At 40.7% G+C, this 25,737-nt stretch overlaps 2 protein-coding genes across 2 annotated transcripts; both read left to right on the top strand.

Annotated features, from left to right (window-relative positions):
- The first annotated feature begins 11,016 nt into the window (after positions 1 to 11,016).
- On the top strand, positions 11,017 to 17,732 carry LOC145455800 (uncharacterized). Its single transcript, XM_080333819.1, has 3 exons — positions 11,017 to 11,173; positions 11,237 to 11,466; positions 17,445 to 17,732. The coding sequence occupies exons 1-3, from the start codon at positions 11,119 to 11,121 to the stop codon at positions 17,640 to 17,642; spliced, it is 483 nt and encodes a 160-aa protein (XP_080189945.1). The 5' UTR covers positions 11,017 to 11,118; the 3' UTR covers positions 17,643 to 17,732.
- A 2,654-nt stretch (positions 17,733 to 20,386) lies between these two features.
- On the top strand, positions 20,387 to 23,555 carry LOC145456126 (uncharacterized). The gene is made up of 3 exons (XM_080334182.1): positions 20,387 to 20,541; positions 20,607 to 20,839; positions 23,018 to 23,555. The coding sequence occupies exons 1-3, from the start codon at positions 20,487 to 20,489 to the stop codon at positions 23,216 to 23,218; spliced, it is 489 nt and encodes a 162-aa protein (XP_080190308.1). The 5' UTR covers positions 20,387 to 20,486; the 3' UTR covers positions 23,219 to 23,555.
- Positions 23,556 to 25,737: the final 2,182 nt, after the last annotated feature.

The following is a 25,737-nucleotide window of genomic DNA, read 5'->3' as shown; positions in this document are numbered from 1 at the left end:
CGATTGCTCACAACAGTCAGGCTATCAGCATTTGTCACAGTTACGATTTAATTGAGTCATCGCCGTTCCTAATTATGTCATCGTATATATGCAGAACATGGCAGTTAGGATTCTGGATAATGGCTATATGCACAATTGCACATATCAGTATTATTATTAATAATTGTGTGAAAATGAGACAATGTGGCGCTTATCACCTTATCGGTCTGGTGCGCCGCGGCAAAAACATCGTATCACAAGTCAAAAGTCACAAGTCATTTACTTATATAAATGGCTTAAATTATCGCATTACTGAACAGGACGAACTCAGTGAGAGGTGGTAAATTTTCTGGCCGGCCGTATACGAGAATGTTATATGTGGTGAATTCTACGTTCAATTGTGAGCAGAAATCAATTAAATATGCTCGGGGCCAATCGTATTTTGAGCATGTCAGAAGGACGTGATCCACAGTCTTAAGGGGGCGCTGCACTCTAAAAATCTGTATACGACATATTTCCTTCATAGTATTGGCTGACAACGATATAAAGTTCGATCTCTGCGTGACTGCTGGAGCGTGAAGTTGCTATCGAAATTTCAATAAATTGCAGCTCCATTGCGGTGGCGTTCTGAAGAAAACGGCTGCGGCCAAAATTTTTATTTCGTTTTGCCCTTCAATTTGAGACCACGTCATTTTTAAAGTGCAGTGCCCCTTTAATAAACTATATGTCGCTGCCAATTACGCAGAGGATTACGCAGTAGGGAACCCCTTATTTTGGTAATTTTTACCCCCTGATATCCAAGCGTACTTGTTTAGTAGACCAATCCAGCTAGCACAGCTCACCACTGTTCAAACTAAGTAAAATAAAGCAATACGATTCGACCATCCCAATCCCACCTGATAATTAGAAAACTCCATCTTTAATCTGGAGTCTGAGCAGGAATTCTAAGCTCGTGATATATGGCAAGCTATCGTGTTTAGCCTACAAAGGTTGCAAGTTAATTGCGATGAAGGTGAGTTTGAGCGGTTGGATTTCATATCGAAATGGCTATGGTTATCCGGGGTTTTAGGCTCCCCATGGTGGGCAATAAGCATGACTGAGATAGTCAAGCGATTGTGGGCCAGCTTCGAACAATTTCCAACGTGATTTCGGCGAATGCGATATGGGAGAGAAGTGGAGACAGGTTACACATCCAATTGTGCATATGTCTTGTATCTACTAACATTACTGTGCCAGAACATTCAATCCATTGATACAATCAGTTCATGCGACTCTTAAATTTATGCACAATGATTTTTAATTCAGGATTTTAATGCTGGGAATTTTTACGCCAACTTCACAGATCAATACGCTGCCCTAAGCATGCGATTCGTTACGATTCGTAGCGGTTGTGCCATATATTTTCACCAGAAGTTGATAATAGGGATGGTGTGAACGTGAGGTTCACGTTCGCGTTCTGTGTGTGAACCTCGGAAATTTTGAGGTTCGCGTTCACAACAGAACCTTGGTAGGTTCTGCCCTGTGAACCTTTTTCATATATTAAAATCTTTACTTCATTCTAAAATCTTTGGTTCACATTTATTGCAATTCAACTGCAAACCACTCTATGCATGGCGCTGGCAGCATAAACAATCAACACTAAAGGAACATGCACCTTGACAATCTCAAAAATTTTACTTGCCTTGTTACAAAAGTTTGCTCGAAATATCAAGCTTTCCGTTTGTGAATACACTACATGTAGTCAGCGAATGATGCTTATTTAACCAATCAGTGAGAGTGATATCGTTTTCTGGTGTAGAAATCTAGCGGGCGTACGGTTCAATCATGACTTCATATGTTTACTGTATCACAATAAGCAAATCCGTGCAATTACGGTGTTGGCTACTGCTGTATAACTTGTTAACGGGGTAATGTCGGTAGCAAGTATAGAAACCCGTTCAGCACTCTGCTCAATATCCACGTATAACAATACTCAGACGCCGAAGACATTGTCCGGTCTGGCCTAGACCGTTCAGGCGTAAGCTTATATCCGCTGGCAAGTCCGCATCGAAATTGTTGGCAAAGAGACGGAAGATATTGATTTTATGGGATTATTATATCATTTGATTGCCTCAGTTGATACATTTAGCGACGTTTAAAACGTCAATATGTAGGGCCTACTTCAGCATTCTGGCATTATGTGGCACGAGTCATCGCTAGGTATATCGTGTACATTATTATAGTCTATCACTTCATTGAAATATAGGGTTTAAATTAGCAATATGACGTCAAATGACGTCACGAGGTTCACGTTCGCGTTCACACAGAACCTTTCAAAAAGGTTCGCGTTCACACGAACCTGAACCTTTCAGAGGTTCACACCATCCCTAGTTGATAACACTGGTCAACAAAATGAAAAAAATTTACCCCTAAAAAAGCCCAAAATTACTGTATTTGCCCCTAAATATTTCACTTGGTAGGAAGAAAATCGTAGTTTTTTTCTAATTTTATACTGCGCATAAATAACTAATTCACTATGAAGAACCCTCATGTCATTCTCATTCATTCTATCAATATTAACATGACATGATGCGAAACATTTGTTTGTCAAAAAAGCAGTTTGTCAAGCCTAAAAATTGTACTTTGGCACAATGGAAATATATTTTCTCCTGTATCAATTGGTCATTCTACTAAGATTAAAGATGAGTATAAAACTATAAAATTTGTCATTAGACAATACTCATACGCGTCTCCTTTCTTTTGACTGGTAAATGGATATTTCTCCGCTGAGTCAACAAAGTGGGTATACAGTAACCCTATCAAACGAGAAGCTTAAATCTGGTAGCTGGTATATTCGAATACCGATGAAAGATTCCAATTTCACATTAGGAAAGAGTTCACTGCATGTAATGTCTCCTAAGATGTAGTAAATAAAACTTTTTAGATGATCATAAAGCACCCAATTACAAACAGTTGGTCCGAAAATTCGTATCTGCATATCGAACACTTGAGCACAAACATGAGCATAAAAGTTCACTTCCGGTTCAGAAATCTTGATATATTTCCTGATCATCTTGTTGATTAGCAAGGGGAGAGGTTCTACCAAGACATCAGAAAAACAAAAGAAAGATATCAGGGCATATGAGATGAACAATTGAACATATTATGTCGGACCATTGCCGGAAACTTTCAAGAAACTGCACTAAATAGCTTACAGGCGAAAATCTTACAAAAAAAACAATTGTGATTTAAAATTTATCAATAATATTAAACTGATTATTTCAACTCTACAATAGCTGGTTGACAAAAAACTGATTGAAATAATGCCACGTTATTTGGGTATCAAGGTAAATACTTATGTACGTACATGACTGGAGTTTATTTATGTAGGCTACATGATATCCGTGAAAATCTGTAACCATGATAAATCTATTACCCCTAAATATAGTCCTGTTGCTGTATTTTTATTTAAAGGGTCTTCTGTCTGTAAAAATAACAAGTAGATTGATTTTCTAAACTTTATATTACGACTGAGCCGATTTTATATCTAGTCATTACCGCGAAAATGGGAGATTTTGGTCAAAATAGCCCCATGGGTTATCTCCAAAACAAGAGACAATTTGAAAAAAACTAAGGTCATATTCGGAATCAGTGCCCTTCAGAACCCTCAAAACCACTCTTACTTTGTCTGCCTAAAAAAATGTGTTGACCACCGTAATTGATCAGAAATTGCAATTGGTTGTATTCATGTTATGACAATATGCCATTGCCCTACCGCAAATCATATAAACACGTGAATTACCGATTATTCCGTGCTTGCCGGTGGGCAGGACACCTTTTTAGACAACATATGACACGTCAGCCTGCCTGGTTACTTCAGCACTCCCGCACATTTTCGGCTTGAAGATTGAACCGTCATACGTGCCTCTGCGTCTCATCACTGCGTCAGCTGAAACGCTCTATGTAGGTATAATTCGACAATATGAATTGATGTTTTGCGGAAATAATATGAAAAACATAACTAAACTTTCATTAAACCCACAATTTCCAAATAGCTCTGCGGCCCAAATCAAAATGATCCTGTGGCCCCTGGTTTAGAAGCCCTGAAGACCAACATCATTGCTGCCGAACACACGGGATCTTTAAAAACTAGGTCTGATAGAAATATACGTATAGCTAAACTCACATAACTTTTTTCTTGTGTTATCGTGACAGCATATAGCTAGATTTCTTCTCCGAGAGAAATATGAGTCTCAGGCACAAAGAATTGGCGTGTTTATTGAGCGATGAAGTGGTTTAGAGGGGCAGGTGGCGGAGAGAGTTTTGATTGATATTGACGTCGTTTTTCATTTTGTTTCATTAGGTTTCCCGGAATTGAACAGTACATTCCGATCTTTATTTGGTTATTCGGTTCTTCAATTTTTGAATTGTTACATTTACTCCCAAAATACCAAGAAATTTACCCCACCGTGTCGTGACCTTTCGAGGAAAACCTACTAACACACATATGGCTTTGTAGGCTTTCCCTCTCTAACAGTGTAGCTGTAGAGAGTATGCTACAAAGAATATAAACGTTAAAGCACACTTAAATCAGGAAAACATATGCTACTCTCGAAACGCCCTAAACCAGAATGATCAACTATAACAGTTCTGTAGTAATAACTGATGTTTGCGATTGCGCATCTTTTTTCTATCCTTTATTTTGATAAGGTTTTTAGAGGAATCAGTTCGTCTTTTAACCACTCTCCTGTATTAGCATCTTAGTATTCTTAAAGCAAATCCGAAGTTCACATTGTTTAATATTCGATTTGGGTTGCTTGATTCTGTTGGAATACAAGACTGATACGCAACGTTAGCGAGTCCAAGCGCAGATTCAGCTGAGCAGACAGGATTCGACGCCTGCTAAATCGGCACTCATTTACATCGGAGTGTCGCGTCGAAACAACTGAAGGACAAACGGACGAATTTAATTACAAACGGAAATAAAGTGAAGTTAGACACCCGACGGGTAAATATAAGACCACACAAGGTAATATGCTTTGGTATATGCCCTACCGCCGTGCCCTATACCTATAATACAAACATACATGTTCTACGAAGTATAAAAGTATGAAGCATAGTTGGTATACTAAGCAGCATGTTCCTTCCAAAGATGCTGGAAATGTGATGCAAGGATTGGACCACTATTCAATCAGGCTGTAGTTCGCTTGATGATCTCCTAGATCAGTGGTTCTCAACCGGGGGTCCGCGGACCCCTAGGGGTCCGCGAAGCAATTTCAGGGGGTCCGCGAGACTTTAAATTTGCAAAATGCTTGATAACCTAATTTGCATTTTTTTGAAATTAGGGAGAGCACGACGCAGTTTCGCTCATCAGCTGCTAAAACCTCACGAGTCGCATCATCAGAATAATCGCCTGACATGAAATATCCTACCGTGCAAATTCATTTTGATTGCCAAATTGCCAATATCCTACTCATTTTACCCAACGAAGGGATTGAGACCCCACCACGAAATCCATTCTATTCTGTGATATACATATGCACTATTCCAGAATAACTTCAAGACGCGATATGCTAGATAAAAATGACTAGGCTCGACGTGATATGTTCATGCAATTTTGTTTCTTCGTTTTGGTGCCATAAATGTTGCGATCACACCAAAAATGTCGTCGGAAACGTTACGCGTCAATATTACATCTAAATTTGTGAAAATGGATTTTCGGCACTCGTTCATATCAAATTGAAGACGAGGATATTCAAGACACGACCATCAAGCACTTCAGGAAATGCATATAGAAAGTTAGCTTTGAAATAATAAAAGTCTACCAAATTTCTACATAAATAGTATGATGTTATATTCAAGAATAAAAGTCATTTTGTTGCTGTTTATCACAACCCTGCAATTTACATATGCACAAGAGAAGACGGTGGAACCACAATTGAGCTAAATTTGAACTGAGACTTGAGGGGATCCGTGAAGGTCCGTGACGGTCAGAAAGGGGTCCGCGAAGCCAAAAAGGTTGAGAAGCACTGTCCTAGATGATATCAGTGACTTTCAACCTGGTACTCGATGGGATTATTTCTGGTGGACGCAAATGTGCTAATCCTCTTTACAGTAATCACAATCAGCTTCCCTGTAAAGAATGTCCCTTGTAACTATTCGAATGTAGTTCTTTATTAAGTCAGATATAATTTCGAAAATGTCATTATAATTCCGTAACACGCACAAATATATTCATGTCAATTCGGGAGTATAACAGCGTGGCATTTTTAATCAAGTTTTCGTGTGAAGCATGAAGTCTTATCGGGTGTGTCTTTGGAATGTGTTATATTCCGAGACAATGCGCGACAATTTGTCTACGGTTGCTGAATTACAAAATGGTGTTAAGCGCCATCCGCGGTGCGTCGTAAGTTAAAATCAACTTTTTACAATTGCGTCGCAGTGACAAAAGTTAGGGAGCCACTGCACTTGGATTTCCTATTGGGTTTATTTGAACAATTATTTATTGAAGATTTTAATCCGCACTCATCAGCACCACGTTTCTCATCCGCACTGCAATTTTTTTCATCCGCACAAGTGCGTACCAGACATGGGGTAATCGCCATTAGTAATCGTAATCGATTACGACGATTACAGCATTTTGAAGTAATCGTAATCGCAATCGATTACTTTCGAAAAAAATCCGAAGTAATCGTAATCGTAATCGACTGCTTCCCATATCTAATCGATTTTTTTGTGAAAGAACGATTACTTTTTGTTTGTACAAGGACTATGACATAAACTGAATATTCGTGAACAAGAATGAGATAATATACCACGTTAGCGATAACACAAACGTCTGTTTTCAAACGCCACTGACTCATTATTACGTCAGAAGTATTAGCTCCGCTCGTCATTGCGTAAGAAGTATCCGCACAAGGTAAACAGACATGCGATGGACATTGTGGTGTGATTGTAACACCTCCCATGGTGTATATCAGGTTATCAATGCACTACAGAAGCTGCTAATTCGCAGCAGGAAATTGATCACCACTCTGCCTATAGTTGCAAATAGTAACTTATGTACTGATGTTTGGTTGTGCTTAGTTAAACGCAGTTTACCATTGCTGCTTGGCGAGCAGGAGGCCTACGTACGCACGTGCACCTGACGAAGATTCGGAATTTTGTACTCGTCGAATAAAACATTGCAGTTTCCACAACGAAGCATTACAAATAAACAGCTGCTGATATATATCATAACCAAGCCGTGCTTAGCCGTTTCTCGTAACAGCAGCTCGCTGTATATGTAGCCTATTACGTTGAAGGCAGAATTTTTATGTTAACTATATCTTATTCTCATATAACTACTTGAAACGGGCGTCAATCGTTATTTCACAGTTCGTTACTTAGCATTTGGACCTGCCGCCATAACCATCCGCTTATATAGCCTGACATGTTAGCGTGGGTTGTAGCTAGAATCGGCAATTCAGCCAAAACAGCAATTCCCCTGTCCAACCGTTGGTCAATTTTCAAAACTGAATTTCGTCAATAATATTGGTAATTGCATTATATTACTATTCATATATAACCTATCTGAGCCCCGAGTGTCAGATTTACCTGTAGAGCTGGGGCACGTAATTCATATTTATAGCATCTGGTATGTTATTATAATTACTGTATGTTGTTAATTCGCGACCTCCAGTCCGTTGTATAATCAAAAGATATTGTACTCGCCCAAACGTAGAAGACTAAAAGAATATCCTTTGTGAGACACACACACAAATTGTCATGGCTTTATTCCTTTGTGGATGCGCCGGGTGACATTTGCATTGTGGGCCCAGATTGGAAGGACAGGAGTTATTAGTCACGCCCACCCAGCGCGGCTATTGACAATGGACGAATACCCTAAGTTTCGGCCAAGGTATTTCTTTGGTATCACATCCCGTGGAGTTGCGTGTTGGCCGAGACTGCATATGTCTTTTGGTGTGTTGTGGGATCGTCGCGCGGTAATGACCGGCTCCGAAATGCCTGTTCCCATAAAATAGCCTATGTATGTTTTTTCTTGAGGGAAAGAGGTATGCATTTCAAACCCAGCTATCTACTGGAGCAGGGATCACCAACTGTTTTGAAACAAAAAACTATTTCTTGTGTAGTGTGTACTGATTATTGCGACGACCGACGGGTTACCACGTCCTCCCGTCGTTTATCCGTGTTCAGTTGGATTTCTTCACTTAGAGTAAGACAATCAGAGCACTGGGCCGGGTTTCCGCCCTTACCAAGAACAAAAAACGCTCACTCGCAGGGACTCACACCAGCTCCTCCAAGCTCAGTTGCGTTGCTGCAGTGCGCGCAGAAGCGCCAATCTCCGCGTCGAGACTCGGAAATACTAACTATAGATTCCCGTTGAGCCGCCGCGAAGACAAGCAATGCCCCGAGCGACTGCGTTCGTATGCTCCTTGGGGTCGGCCGACCCATGTTCAACTGCTGCTCATATGAAACCAGCTTCAACTTTCAAATCTCTCATTTGGATATTTGCTACAGCGCAGTGGTGGCCCTACGAAGGGGGGGGGGCTGGGCGAGACTTACCGGCCCCCCTATAAGTATCTATCCGTAACTTATGGGGGGCTTCGCCCCCTAGACCCCCCTTTCGCATCTGCCATTATTATCAATCTATCAAGGTTTGGCCAGGTGCTGGATTCGGCCATGTCTATTTTTTCATGTGTGCAAGGTTAGACTACATTAAAACCAAGTAATTCTACCGCATGCAGAGACGTGATGATTATCGGGATACGGGACTTTTCTAACAAATGCAGAGATTTGATGATGATTGACACATTTGTACGGAATCCTATTCTTGCTTTACACGGATTTCCATGCTTATCCGTTATTATCCTCGAAAAAAGCGCATAATCCAAATAGAGGAGCCCTTCGACCATGAGGGCCCCCCGGCGACCGCCCACCTCACCCACCCCAAAAGCCACCACTACTACAGCGACCGCGGGTGACTCATTTGGTCCGCGTTGGTGATCCCTGTACTAGAGACATTTGAATCTCAAAGCTCGAAGAACATTTCAAGAATTAATTAAATTCTCGAAAATATTCTATAATTTATGTTGGTTTACGAAATACTTTTGAGTCTCTTTTGAGCACGATCCCCACCCTATTAAGGAATTTGGGGAGCGGCAGGTAAAGACCTGGCAATAATGCAAATCGTTGGATGCGATAAATCATCCACTATAAAGTTGGGCAATTGGTATATTATGACGTAATAAGCAAATGACGCATGATGTATGAAGAAAGTTGATATCTCATTAAGCCTTTTCATCGCAATCCTTGTCTTTTCTTTCAATATATCATTTAAGATTAAAATCCTAAGCAAAACAAATGTAATCGTGAGTAATCGTGATTACTTTTCCAATGTAATCGTAATCGTAATCGACTACTTCCTGATTTTGCTGTAATCGTAATCGTAATCGCGTCATTCAGAAATAATCGTAATCGCAATCGATTACATTCATAAAGTAATCACCCCATGTCTGGTGCGTACCATCCTTCAGGTTGAAAAGCACTGATCTATATCGTTATGTACTTCAGTTCATTTCTTAGTATTGTGACGTATTGCCGAACCGAATAAACAGTCTTCAAATTTCCTGGTCTTAGGACCGTAAAACCGCTGCCAGTACCAGACCAGTTGTTGTTGCAACGATTGTTGTCTGATGTCTGTTACCTTTGTTGATTGAATTTCATCTTAGAATTTTTACGTTCAGTTTTAATCACTTTAGGCAAGGCTATTATTATCTAAGTTCCTCCTCTCCATCTCATCCGTGAAAGCGGTGTCTTATAAAAGCCTAGAATGGGCCGTGGTAAAAGTCGGCAGCTGCAGAATAAAAATGAAGAAAATCGAGCTGGTGTGAATGACCATAGTAGTCGAAAAACACCGTGAATACCATAAACAACAGCAAACAGGACCATCAATACCTTACGAAATATCTGTTTCTTATTTACTGGTCTCCACAGTTTGTCGTAGAAGAAGTCAATGCTATACTGTATAAGTGCTAAAAACATATATTTACTAGTGTATAGATAAACTTGCGTAGGCCTACAAGACGACACATTACATATTCCCAATTACATATTAAGTCTACTCTTACAAAACGACCGGTTAGGGGTCAATTTACTCGTTTAACATGCTCAAAACCTTCTTTTGTAAAACGCATTGTCGAAATTGGTTATTGAAATGCGTATTTCGGCACATTCAATTATTACGCAGATAGTGTGGCCGTCACCTCATCGAATGAATATATCCATAAGGTTTTACGCAGAGCTGCCCTCACGGCGACGCGAGGGAATATAATTTCAGAGAAAAATACTGGCGTTGACTGCTCGTGTGATTATTCTCCAGAATGTCATCGTTTCCTCAATTTCCCCTTAACGAAATGAAGACATTTAATTCCGCGTATATAGATTGAAAGCTCAGTCGTGTTGAGGAAACCAAGGATCAGTGTTGTACCGGAATAATTAGGATTTAGTTTTTTTATTATGCATTTTGGAATCGGTCTGGCTAACTTTCCGACGATATCGCTATTGACACATTTCGTATATTCGCAGACAATTGTCAAAGAGCTTGTTTTAGCCATAATCTGTCTGCCCCAATTGATTTACGTTGTGACGCATCTCCAATCCCTTCTCAAGGGTCGTATGCAAAACACGTATTCATTTATCAGTCCATCAGTAATCAACTGGACTGATAGTATATGAATATCGATTTTAAAAGTTGAGAAATAGGCTGTCACTACCTAAACCTACTGTCGTCTCCAAATTTTCGAGAATATGAAGCAACGGAATGGATAAGTCTTACGGCAATTAATATGGGATTAAATTATTACTAGGAAGCTGGGTGTCGTTAGAATTTAATCCCTGTCAGATATTAGACGTTCATTTCATAAAATCACGCAGTAGTGCCGCGAGAAAATATTATTGAGGGTATGCTTACACTGATTTGATGAACCTAATTCTTTGAATCGCGTATGGTATTTTGATCACCCATAATTAATTTGTCGAGTTCTATAGGCAAAATCGAATAATGCAATGTGAGTCATTGTCAGATTTTACGAGATATAATACTGTTCGAATCAACACAACACACAACCACGCCGTGTTATTCAAGTCAAACATAATATCATGCGAGTGGTACATATACTTGCTGTAATTATCTCTCTCAACGACGCTTTAACGGGTAAGTAACACCAAAACCACCTGATATGTTCCAAATTAAATGGCTTTCAAAATCTCGCTTCAGAGGGCTGCCAGTTTCGTACAAGCGACGAAACCTGCCTGTTTGTCAGTATCCAGTCAGAGACAGGATACCGGTACGATGAAGCTGAGCAGTACTGCGCAGAGTCGGGCGGAGTTGTGGGCGTAGTACCAGATAAAGACACATACGAATCATTGCTATCTTTCATCAGATCGAGAATTCCGGAGGATTTCGAAATGGTGCAGCTGTGGACCGCAGTGGAAGTGGATCCGCTGGTAATAATATATAGCCTGCGTATAGTCCAGAGGTCTCAAACACGCGGCCCGCCAGAGCATTTTGTGCGGCCCGCGACGTCATTTTGGATTTTTATTAATTTGACAATATATAAATGTCACATATATCTTTTCAGGTTATAAAGTGAATATTTCCTCTTAAATTGCCCCGAAAGCCTGAAACTATTCATCAAACATCAGTATCACATCAATTGCAAACGTTGCCGCAGTGGAAGATTCACTATCTCGCCACGTCTCCAATTCACGATGACAAAACCTGACCCTTAGACGATTTGTGACTGAAATTTGTGAGTTGGACTTGGACGCGAACATTTTTTGGAATTACTCAGATTCGGGCTAACTCGATGGCAAAATGAAAATGACTCGAGTGGACTCGAAATACCGTGAATTTGTTAGAACCATGGACGAAACAAACTAGTCGCGTACAAGGGGAATAGTAATAAATCAGAAGGTCACAGCTTGGTATTTTGCTAACTAAGCAAGAAGTTTTGGCAACTATTGGCAATCTGTTAGTTACATCTTTGGTCGCTGAACCATATATTAAGGTCACTCAAAGGTTCCGATAGTACCGTAGTGGTACGCTCCAACGATGTAACAACAATGGGTGTTCGGCGTTCCGACATTTCAATCACTAGGACACATTCAGCAATATATTTATATTATATTTATATTTTTTCTGCTCCTATTATCGAAGATATTCGGCCATGAGATTAATAGCCTACTTATCAGAAGTATACCCGAATCCTGGATTGTAATTACAATGATCAACCCAAAAATGATTTAATATCAGATCAGTCTCTATTATCAATCTGTTAAATTCAAAATATTCACAGTAGCTGCAAAATTATAACCCGGTAGCTTTTATGATGGCATCATACGTTTGTCCGTCCATATTGTGTCTATATCTTATAATTAATATATATTATGTTTAATCATTGAGTTGAGTACAACAACAATTCTATTCAAATAGTTATAAATGTGATGATTCTTTTCGTGTCAGGCCTAAATTGATACATTTTGACGATGTGTTTGTACTGTCAGGATGGTGGATCGGCTCACTTTCAATAGGACAATTCATTCCCGCCAAATAGGCCTACTTGGAAAGACATAAAATACCCCTATAAATGATGCGGCCCGCGGCGTCGTCAAAACTGGAAAACTGGCCCGCGAGCAGATTTGAGTTTGAGACCTCTGGTATAGTCACTGTAGTGTGTCCGTAATATGTGTGTACATTATGGCTCGGTTTATTGCTATGGGATAGCAGGGATCCTGCAACAAATCGGGTTTCCATTAAATCTGACACACGTAACATATAAAGGCCTCGCCATATAGCTCACCGCCTATATGGAAACGATTTTCTATTCACGATCAGACATGGGGTGATTACTTCATGAATGTAATCGATTGCGATTACGATTACTTCAGAATCACGCGATTACGATTACGATTACGATTACAGCAAAATCAGGAAGTAGTCGATTACAATTACGATTACATTAGAAAAGTAATCACGATTACTCACGATTACATTTGTTTTGCTTCTTAGGACTATAATCTTAAAGGATATATTGGAAGACAATACAAGGATTGCGATGAAAAGGCTTAATGAGATATACATCATGCGTCATTTGCTTATTACGTCATAATATACCAATTGCCCAACTTCATTGGGATGATTTATCGCACCCAACGATTTGCATCATTGCCAGGTCTGTACCTGCCGCACCCCAAATCCCTTAATAGGGTGGGGAGCGTGCTCGAAGGGGACTCAAAAGTATTTCGTAAACCAACATAAATTATAGAGTATTTTCGAGAATTTAATTAATTCTTTAAAATGTTGTTCGAGCTTCGCGATTCAAATGTCTCTAGTACAGGGGTCACCAACGCGGACCAAATGAGTCGCCCGTGGTCGCTGTAGCAAATATTCAAATGAAAGATTTGAAAGTTGAAGCTGGTTCCATATGAGCAGCAGTTGAACATGGGTCGGCCGACCCCAAGGAACATACGAACGCAGTCGCTCGGGACATTGCTCGTCTTCGCCCATGCGGCGGCTCAGCGAGAATCTATAGTTAATATTCCCGAGTCTCGACGCGGAGATTAGCGCTTTGGCGCGCACTGCAGCAACGCAACTGAGCCCGGAGGAGCTGGTGTGAGTCCCAGCGAGTGAGCGTTTTTTGTTCTTGGTAAGGGGCGGAAACCCGGCCCAGTGCTCTGATTGTCTTACTCTAAGTGAAGAAATCCAACTGAGCACGGATAAACGGCGGGAGTAAGTGGTAACCCGTCGGTCGTCGCAATAATCAGTACACACTACACAAGAAGTAGCTTTTTGTTTCAAAACGGTTGGTGACCCCTGCTCCAGTAGATAGCTGGATTTGAAATGCATACCTCTCCCCCTCAAGAAAAAACATGCATAGGCTATTTTATGGGAACAGGCATTTCGGAGCCGGTCATTCATTACCGCGCCACGATCCCACAACACACCAAAAGACATATGCAGTTTCAGCCAACACGCAACTCCACGGGATGTGATACCAAAGAAATACCTTGGCCGAAACTTAGGGTATTCGTCCATTGTCAATAGCCGCGCTGGATGGGCGTGACTAAAAATGGTCCTGTCCTTCCAATCTGAGCCCACAATGCAAATGCCACCCGGCGCATCCTCATTGGAATAAAGCCATGACAATTTGCGAGTGCGTCTCACGAAAGATATTCTTTTAGTCTGCTACGTTTGGGCGAGTACAATATCTTTTGATTAATCAACAGACTGGAGGTCACGAATTAACAACATAGAATAAAGTAATTATAACAACATACCAGGTGCTATAATTATGAATTACGTGCCCCAGCTCTACAGGTAAATCTGACACTCGGGGCTGAGAGAGGTTAAAAATGAATAGTAATCTAATGCAATGACCAATATTATTGACGAAATTCAGTTTTGAAAATTGACCAACGGTTGGACTGGGGGACGAATTGCTGTTGGTTCTGATTCTATCTACATGCTACCAGTGTTGGGATGACTCGAGTCATGACTTGACTCGAGTCAGACTCGAGTCACCTTTTTCGTATGACTTGACTTGACTCGAGTCACTTTGTGAAATAGACTTGACTTGACTTGACTCGGCGTATCAGAAATGTGGATTGACTCGTGACTCGAAGCAAAATTCACGAGTCAATTTCAAGTCATCAAGCAATCGCTGTCGATAAAAATCACTGTATCTTGCAATCGAATTGTTCGAGACACGCTGGTGTAACCCGTGAGAGCGACCAATTATTCAATGATCGTGCGTTTTACTGAGCCTCCATTGTTCTCTCACAAATAAATTGGCCTCTTACGAAGTGATCGAAGCTTACAGCTTACGCTGTCGTAAACTAGTATAGTATAGTAAAGTAAAGTATTATAATAGAAAAATGTCTATTACTGTTCTCTGTACCTGAACCAAACCTCTTGTTTTATTGAAATTAAATTCGAAGATAGTTTACATAGTCCTCGACCATTGGCGCAGGCTGGAATTGTATCATATCCATTTGTAAATGGGTAATGTATTGCATCTTATCAATTCGTTTATCTATTCTCTATTTTGGCTGGTAACTATAAACTGAGGCTATGCAATTATACTTGCGTAGTTTAGTATTTCTACGTATATGCAAGAGATACAGCGCCGTCTGACGTGTATATTTACCTTCATATTCGTTCATCAGTTCAAAATCAATGACCAGTCAATCTGTGTTTCGGACAGGTAGCAAAATGTAATGGCGTAGGCATGCCTCATACTTCGAAAAGGCAACTGGACTTGAAATGTGACTTGACTCGTGACTTGACTTGACTTGACTTGACTCGAGTCACTTCCAAAAATCGAGTGACTTGACTTGACTCGAGTCACCTTCGAAAATCGATTGACTTGACTTGACTCGAGTCAAAATGTGCAATGACTCGAAATGACTCGTGACTCGAAGGTAGTGACTTGATCCCAACACTGCATGCTACTGCCCACGATAACATGTCAGGCTATATAAGCGGATGGTTATGGCGGCAGGTCCAAATGCTGACTAACGAACTGTGAAATAACGATTGGCGCCCGTTTCAAGTAGCCTAGTTATATGAGAATAAGATATAGTGAACATAAAAATTCTGCCTTCAACTTAATACAGATACTGCGAGCTGCTGTTACGAGAAACGGCCAAGCACGGCTCGGTTATGATATATATCAGCAGCTGTTTATTTGTAATGCTTCGTTGTGGAAACTGCAATGTTTTATTCGACGAGTACAAAATTCAGAATTTTTGTCAGGTGTACGTGCGTACGTAGGCCTACTGCTCGCCAAGCAGCAACGTCGAAACTGCGTTTAACTAAGCACAGCCAAACATCAATACATAAAAGTTACTATTTGAAACTATAGGCAGAGTGGTGATCAATATCCTGCTGCGAGGTAGGGGCTTCTGTCGTGTATTGATAACCGGATATACACCACGGGGGTGTTCTTACAATCACACTGCAATGTCCATCGCATGTCTGTTGACTATGTGTGGATACTTCTTACGCAATGACGAGCGGAGCTAATACTTCTGACGTAATAATGAGTAGTGACGTTTGAAAATCAGACGTTTGTGCTATCGCTAACGTGGTATATTATCTCATTCTTGTTCACGAATATTCAGTTTATGTCATAGTCCTTGTACAAACAAAAAGTAATCGTTCTTTCACAAAGAAATCGATTAGATATGGGAAGTAGTCGATTACGATTACGATTACTTCGGATTTTTTTCGAATGTAATCGATTGCGATTACGATTACTTCAAAATGCTGTAATCGTCGTAATCGATTACGATTAGTAATCGCGATTACCCCATGTCTGTTCACGATTATATATATATAGGGTGCCTGCCGTACTCGCTTTATCAAGTTCCAACAACGCCTCTTCACGAAAGTTATCGAGTTCTGTCGGTCAACTAATGCAGTCATATTAACGTAAATTATATATTAACTGCAGTGAATATAGCGATCAAAACCATTAAGTTAAAGTCCAGAAACAAATTATATCCAACAACAACTGGTTATGAAACTCATGACGCATGATATGGTTGAAAAGAGTTGCCGCTTTAACATATACTGACTGATTCGAGCAGACCTGGGCATTGTGTGGCCCGCGACTCGATTCTGAACGGCCCGCGAAATCTTCCTTGCAATTTAGACTATAAAATCTATTTGTTAATAATAATATGTTAACAAAAACTACCGTATAAACAGATCTGGAAATGCGTTTACGTAAAGTCTAGTTTATTTATGTACCGTCATTACGTAACCGACGTATACGTCGTATGAGCATAATCCAGATTCAAAATAAAGCCAATCAAGCAAATTATGCAGTAACAATTACAGTTATAAGTCACTGTTTCCATACTCAAGTTCAAATATTGTTTGTTGACAGGTCTGCTTTAAACTGTTACGCGATACGTTTCCAAATCCTAATTCGTATTGTGATGCAATCAGTGCACGTGATTAGCGGCAATCCTCCCCCACAAACGATGTTGTGTCAGGCAGTGAAAGATACGTGCCACAAGTCGGCAGATCGGAATCAAAAATAAGGAATATCGGACTGGTGTAAACGACCATGGTAGTCGACAGACACCATGAATACCACAAAACAACAACAATGCGGCGGTATAAGTCTGAGAGGTTCAGGTTTCTTGTGCCTGGGGTGGTACACTGATGGAAATACACACTCTCTTCGCTAAGGACGTAGGGCTGGGCTAGGGAAGTAGTCTAATATTAACGTATCCCCTTACCAACATGTGTTAACAATGTAATTCAGTGATTTCAATTTAGAAATATAACTGCACGCCACAGAATATAATCTAAACATTTGTCTCGGCTCGCCAGCGTATTTCCTGCATCACATTAGGCCAGTAGGCAGAAATAATTGCACACTGGACTGGGGCAATGTATTTGTTTACTTCAGACCGGCGTTGTTACAAGACACGAAAACGCCTTCACTCGTTGGGATCCCGAATATGGCCTGTTTACGGGAGCTTCATTCTACAAGTGGACCCATGTCTATTTGATGGTTTCCGTGTATGAAGATGACAACAGACAAGGAATGGGTAATTACAAGCCAGATGGGAGAATGGATGGCGTACTTTGTAAAACCGTGTCGTAATTGCAATTGTTTTACTGCGACTTGTCATGAAATGAGTGTTTATGATCGGTAACTTGCAATGAATAAACGAATATACTCGAACGGATAACTGATGGTCAGCGTACTTATATGAAGTTTTAACTAATCAGGATTCGCAACTGTGATTGAACACTGAACGGAAGTCTCACGAGTAGCCCAGCTCTGCGTGTATTCATCCCAACACTAATAGTCACAGGAAATAGCAGTCGCTATGGCAGTGCCCTATTTTATTGCACCTTGTGGCGATGATGCGGGTTGAGCACGACATCTCAGATATGTCATTACCGTCAACAAGCGCAGCTTGGCACTACATGTTTCTTATATGCAGCGGTAGCACCAATTGACAGGCCGGGTTATTTTTGGCATTTCAGAATTCAAATGCCAAAACTGCCAAAAATAAAATTTTGAAAATGCCAAAAAATAAGGCTTTTTGAAAATACAGATTTTTATGAAAGTTTTTGATAAAAATGCCGACATGAATTGACAGGAGTTAGTATGAAGCGACAAAACAAGTGTGTTAGCCGAATTCCTAAATTAGGACTCGTGAATCCTCTACCGATTCTTTCTATAGAAAGAGACTCGCTCAAAAACTTGATTTTGAAGATATTATCGCTGCTTTTGCTACAGTGAAAGCTCAAAAAGTTTAATTTTGAGGCGGTCATTGAATTTTTATTCGCCTAATACAGTTGTTCTCCATTTTTGTCGTTTATTTTTTGACTTAACACTGAGACCGTGATGCTTCTTTGTCAAGCAATATAGAATTTCTGAGACGCGGCACATTATTGATAAATATTTTTATTGAAATGATTGCTTCAGCATGACACTATTTCAAAATTTGCTGCAGTCTACTAAGAGAGGCATTTTTAACGAAAGGCAGGGGCGGCAGCATATGCTCATACGACACTGCACTTGAGTAGAATTTTAACTCGACACAATTACTTATATGCTCTGGTAATATCATCAGGGACTGTTGTGCACTGTCAACTTTCCGAAATAATTTTAACTCGCTGTTGGCCAACCGTCATTTCTGACCCTGCACGAGATATATTTGCAATTGTGAATGCGCACTATGCAGTGCATACTGTTACCACTGGTAACGACAGTGTACTTGCGATCATTTTACACCGAACAACGACAGCAAAGTTGAATGGCTGAACAAATATTCGGCGTTTCGAAAAATGACATTCCGCAATCTGTCACTATTACTACAAGCATAATTGTTTGTTGCCTGTGACAATTGCGGCTCTTTTTTCGACTTACCAACATAGTTGGCACAACTTTAAGTTACAGGATATACCTCTCGTTCATATATACATATACGCTTCCTACATTTGACCATACGCTCAATTGAACGCATTCGCACTGTTGGCTATATTTTTCTTAATGGCCGATAGCTTGGTGCAACAATGGGAGACATTTATTGTTGCTTGCCGTAAATCACAATAACCTGGTTCACAAAACCTTTCGGAATATACACAAGTTTTCAAGTCAACATCAATATTCGGCAACGTTTAGGTTTCAATTTTCGGGGAAAACACACGCGCGTGTCACATGTTCTAGAACTTCTTTCTGTTTTCTGTTTATTAGAGGTGATCTTTCCGCGTGCATTACCTTTAAAAACAGGTCAATGACCACAGCGAGACAGATGGTGACCTTCTCTCGAGAATGAACTGTGTATGTTTTCAGCCTGTTGCAGGGCAGTTTCGATATGCTACGAAACGACACATATATAGTTGTAGTGAAGGCTATATAGCCTCACATACGGGGATACTCAGTGCTTCCATGTATGACGTTAGCATTGTAGTAGGAAAAGTTTCCCTTAATGTGTCGGTTAGCGGTTATCTGCAGTTGCAACGGCACTCTTGTGAACGGAACATATGCTTTTTGTCATTTGAATATTGATCAGCTTATTAGCCCCGATCCCAATCTATACGCTATCGCACTATCCGACCGATATCGATGTGATGAGCATAATTATATATCGTGATGTACAAGCATCAACCTTCGCAGTGATGGGACTTGACGCATAAGCATGGTTCCAATGAATAGCATCACTTATTATATAGTTCAATGACCGGCAACCTGTCGTTTGGGGGCCGGTGCATGTCCCACGAATAGTCCGTAACTTGACTGTGGAGAGTTCGGCATTATATTGGCAATATGATTAATCCGCTAAGCGGCGTCTTATTAAAAGCCAGAAGTGAGACGTGCTAGAAGTCGGCAGATACGCAATCATATAAGAATAACGACCAGACGTAAATGCCCATATAGCAGTCGAAACCACCATGAACACCACAAACAACAACAGCAACTGATAACCCTTTTGTGTAAAAAAAAACATCGAAACATAGGTGCTGTTGCCTTACTGGGCACCATTTTAGTGCTGGTTGTCAACTGGTTCTGCCACAAATTTCATATTTTCCCCAGGTTCAGGTACAAAAAGTCATAGATAGTGACAACTATTGCTGACCGATTCGCTGATGTTTAAGGTATCGTGAATCGATTTTATAAAACCGCGGGATGAACTTTCTGAAACCGGCCCCTGATATAGTGAATGCGTTGCAATAGGTTTTCACTGTTGAAAATTTCTGTTGTCAACACAAACTATTTCGTTTTGAAGCCGGTCCGCAGAGCAGAAACGGCTGCCCACCCCCGTTAATTCGTTGAACTATAGGCCTAATCATTGCAGCAACGTTTGATGCAGCAAGAGCTTCCTTCCAACATTTTCATGGGCTATGGATTGTTACTTGCATCATCTGCTCCTATACGTATTAATGTTTTCATTCATGTAGATTGTATAATATATAGGACTGCTGCACGCTGACGATGTGGACGCTTACCGCAATAACAGTTGGTCTCTTCATGGGCAGCGCTTTGGCAAGTAAGTGCGGTCACTGCGCTGTTCTTAATACAATCCGTTGTAATGGCGAAACAAAATGTTTACAGCAACCTGTGACGTGCCGTTGGACGACGAGACATGTTTATTTGTTCTGCTCGACGTGGAAGACGGAGTCACCTACAATGCCGCGAGAAGAAGCTGCTCTGGGCGAGAGGGAAAAGTGGCGGTGATACCAGACGATAAAGCTTATGATCTGGTGATGGCGTACGTACGGTCGATCCTTCCAGAAGAGAACGTGGATTCGGTTGAATTGTGGACAGGATTGAAGGTCGATCCGTTGGTAAGGATTACATCTCTGTATTAGCCTGCACCCCTTTGGTCGAGACCCGACAGTGAGACAGCGAATATGTACGTGTATATGTATAACTATATAATCATTCATAACTACGAATTGTCTCGCTGGCTACGCATCATTGGATTCTGGGTTTATGTCAGCTTCAAGCGTTTTATGCAGTAATACAAACAGATGGTTCGGATCAGAGTTGAAACGAAACGGTTTACTGCTTGTGTATTCGCCATAAACCGCCTGAAAACTGCAGCACAGTTTTTATGTCCTGATAAGTCGATTGCATAGTTGTTCAGACCGAATTAAAACCAAAAGATTTTGCAAAGTACATCCCGAGCCCCGCCTGGCTTCCACCTACACTTTACCCGAACATCGTTTATATTTCGGCAATTTCCGCCATGTATGACCAACGCCAGACTAAATAATATTAAGTATGCAAAATAGTGCTTCAGCATCAAAAAGCTGTTAAATAGAAGTAGTACAAGCAAAACTACTGGAGTAAGTGAAATAAGTAGATAAAACCTACTTGAATGCTATGGAAAAGTACAAATAATTCGCTACCGATGAACGATAGCGATAATAATCTGTCAGGCTTGATGAGGGGGCGATGAGTGAGAAAAGTTTTGGAACGACCGACACAGAACTAATGTAACGAACGTCCATCATCTATGCCAGTGGTTCTCAACCTTTTTCACCTCGCGGACCGGCAGAATTTCAAAAAAAGTCTGGCGGACCGGTGAACTTTCAAAATGGAAATGAAGCCAAAATGTAACGTATGCAACCGTTTGTTGCAATTATATGGTGCTAGAGAGTGACATTTAGAGGGTTTTGATCGTATTTAATTATCTTCATGATGTCATCCATGTGATTTTGTGGTAGTCAGTCTGCTTAGTCGAGGTAAAATTGCCTTGTCCAGATAAACATACTACCGCCGGGGGTCGTTTTCAGTCTTTCTCGCCGAAGGCCGTGGGTTTAACCGACCACGCCAACTCGAAGAATATTATTCTCTTTCACAATATCGAGAGAGGAAGCGTTTCGGAGTCGAACCAAGCACCTTGTCGTGCTACCTTGCTCATTATCCACTTCGACCGAACGCATAGGCTACTCTACAACTACGAATACAATGCGCGCCGGAAGAAAATACCTCACAGCAACTATACAGGCAATCCGTGCCGAAAAAGCACTTCGTCGGCCCAACCCCCAAAACGTTGGTTCTGGGCCCAAAATACGCCAATAGCAAAAATTATCGATTATTCATGACTGAATCGTTTTTCTCGCTGCCGCATTTTCGGCACATCTTTCGGAGTCCTATATGTTAGCCTAAACTTGATCATGTGTTGGTACGTCGTGGCGCGGTAATGGCTGACGCCGAAATGCCTATTTCTATAAATCTTGCGTATTTTTCGGAGAAGGGCACCTAACTAGCAAGACATTTAGTGACAATAAATCGCGTTAAGCGCGAAAAGAAAATTGCAAATGTTAGGGAAAGTTTCAAACAATAATGCGCTATGATTTATGTTCATTTGCAAAATAATTTGGGCCCCTCTCCAATAGGGCGGTTTGGGGTGCCCCAGTTACGGTCCTGCACAAAATGAATGAATCGAAAACGAATAATGGCGCAAACTGCGCTGTTTAGCGATGAGTCAGCTCGTACCTGTTCTGTACTTGTCGCTCGCATGTCGTCAAATGACACGTCAAATCGAACATGTTTTCAGCCCTAATGTTACCTCACGAAGTTCTGAATCAGTTTAAAAGTTGACGTTTTAATCATTTTATCAATGGACAAGCCTTCAACATTGCAACTTGAACTTAACGTATAAAATTGTAATATACCTGGCGGACCGGCAGGAATGTCGTCGCGGACCGGCACTGGTCCGCGGACCGGCGGTTGAGAACCACTGATCTATGCGATGCAATTAAATTTGTATACGTTGTATGGTTGCCTCGTCCTGGTTCGCGACAAACGTCGCCGTCGCTGCTGGGAAATTATTAAATAAATAAAAATGACGCAATTCCACTTGTAATATAAAGCACATGGCTTAGCGATCGAATTCGCCCTCTCCTAAAAACGTACGACTTCCCCCAACGCTGTCGTAAATCGTCGATGACGCAGATGCAGCTAATAGCACATCATTCCGCACAATTTAGCAACGGCGCGTGTTTCTTCCACAGACGGGCTCCGTAACCAAACCAAGGGGATATGCTTTCACAAGATGGAACTCTTACCAGGGACTGGCTACCGGTCTCAACTACTGGGAATGGACGAATGTGTATCTGGCAGTTAACGAAAACCGTAACAATGAAGACCAGGGGATGGTCAACTACAAACCAACAGGAAGGTTGGATGGTGTGATCTGCCAAACCGTGTCCTAGATCCCATCCTCATCAAAACGACATTAAATTATACCTTACGGTAGACGCTGAATTATAGTCGCCCTGATCAAACATTTTTCACTCGAGGACATACAGATGTTTATTTTGCGGAAGGGTATAAAAGTAGAAAATAGCAACAGCACCCTAATAACTGTTCTGGAGTCTGATGGATGCGCAAAGATAATATTTTATTTTATTATTTAACAACAACGCATGGATATCACGGACTCAGTGTTTGTGCCGCAGTAACTGGAAGGAACAAGCACGTCAATTTTGTACTTCGTGCTATTATTGTGATTCATCTTTATGAAATACAGACGCGTGTGCTTGGGTTGGACTGCATAGTTTCAATGACTTCTTGTGTCAGGAAGATATATCTGTATAATTGAAATTGCAAGAAAACACCTATTTCGGTATGTACTCTGTCCATATCATGAACGGAATGACCGCTCATAACGTGGATGAATTATAATGGGTCAGTTATCCGTTGAAATAACTGCGGTATGATTTAAAATCGATTGGCCTTATGATATGCTGTTCAGGGATTTGGGTCAGATAGATATAAATACACTTTATCGCCAACACTCATCTTCCCCGCACGCTCAACTACGAAGTCAGCGGCAATTTTGGGCTTAAAACCATACACCGCTTTCTTCTTTGGCGGGCCCAGACGAAATCACGACAGAGAGGTCCGCGTGTTGCAGTCTTTATCCGTGACTCCGGTATCCGGATTCGCGGTAGTGACTCTGCAGCGGTTGGTGTCTTATGCGAATTGATAGTCGGCCTTTCCTATCCTGATCCGGTGCCATTTGTCTTCGGCGGAAGCGGCGCATGCTTCAGCAATACGTATTCACATCGACATACTTCAAAGCAGTAACATATATGAAGGCCTATAGTAGGGTGAAGAGAAAAATAAAAAATTTTGAATTTCAAAAAACTGTCTTGATATGTGGTGCCAAATAGCAAATAAAAAAATTAAATCATAATTTTGGGTTCGTACACCCTCTAGTGGTCGTGCACCTTCACCGAACCAGCCGAAAATAGCCAATTTCGACATATCTTGATAACCGCTTACACTAGAAAGCTAGTTTTGTTCTTAAAAGATGCAGAAGCAACATGTTTCTATCCCACTTCCATAGAACTTACTCTTGAAAAGGAACAGAAAAAAGTTACAAGCGAATTGCTGATTTTATTCTCAGGGGGGGTCGTTGAATATTTGAAAAAAATTGTCCTCTCTACGTCTACTCCACTATAATAAAAGACTTGAATTGAAATTTAATAAAAGCGCTAGTACAACAGTAGCACAGTAAATTTTCATGTCATTGCTGTTGCATTTGCCAACAGCATATTGTTGTGAATGTGGATTTTCAACAATGCTGTTTCTGAATACAAAGCAGCCTAGTGTCTCGAATGTACATTATGACACATGGCTCGCTCTTTCCACCATTCCACCACCGAACCATCAATTAAGACCAGAGGTGGCCAGTAACGAAGTACTTCTACTTTTCCGAAGTACTCAAGTAGTTTTACTCTACTTCTGGTACTTACTCAAGTAGATCTGATTTTCACTACTTCTACTTCTACTTGGTATTATTTTGTAAACTACTTACTTACTTCTCGCTATTTTCAGTTGGTCAAGTAGAAGTATATTAATCCCCCCATAAGAAAGATAGCCCAAGGAATTTTAGGGCTGTTTTCACGCAGTACAAACATTTAATTTTCATAAAAGTCATGTACGACCCAGAATTTTCGTTGCGTTTCGCGCACAGTAGATATGATGTGAGAAATGTGTTTTAACGAAAGTATCGCGGAATATAGCCTAATTTAGATACCGGGTTGCGTGGTTCCGTTCACACCGCATTGTCGCCTATACCAAATATTTCATCTCAGTGAGTATGGCCCCCTATAGCGTGTGAAATTATCATTTCCCAATCTAGCAATAACCTATTATACCAAGCAGCCGATGATGTGTTCTAATCTGGAAAAGTGGACTGACTTTTTTTTAACTTTAGACCTGTTTTAGCAGACTACCGTGGAAACTTTCAGGACAAAAGACATGAAATATATTTTCCGCTTTTCAGAAGTAGCATTTATATTTTTATTTCAATTAGCAGTATTATACTTCGAGTTCTAATTATAGTTTTAGTTCCGTTGTCTGGAAAACATACATGTTGAAGTACAAAGCAAGTCTTATACGTTTCGAAAATAGAGCTATATACTATATGGCATTTTTACGATTTGCCATATTTCCAATTAACGTATACTAATTACGCAAAGTGTTGAAGCCGCACCCGACACAACTTCTCCGTATTGCTCTTCGACTGAACTAGGGGCAATATAGTAACCTATGGGGGAGGGCACCATGCCATGATATTCTCTAAAACGGGGTTTTCGAGTAAACAAAGAATTAGAATCGCATTCCATATCAATACTATCATTTACATCCCATGATATGGACGACTGCTTATTCTGTCAATAATTGACACCTCCCGAGATGCTTCAATATGAATCAAGCTCTC

This window comes from Botryllus schlosseri, chromosome 14 (assembly GCF_051294905.1).
Source record: "Botryllus schlosseri isolate E-star chromosome 14, Bs_hap1, whole genome shotgun sequence".
Classification (NCBI taxonomy): Eukaryota; Metazoa; Chordata; class Ascidiacea; order Stolidobranchia; family Styelidae; genus Botryllus; species Botryllus schlosseri.
The sequence above is the reverse complement of the archived record's forward strand: the minus strand, read 5'-3'. Positions and strand labels throughout refer to the sequence as shown.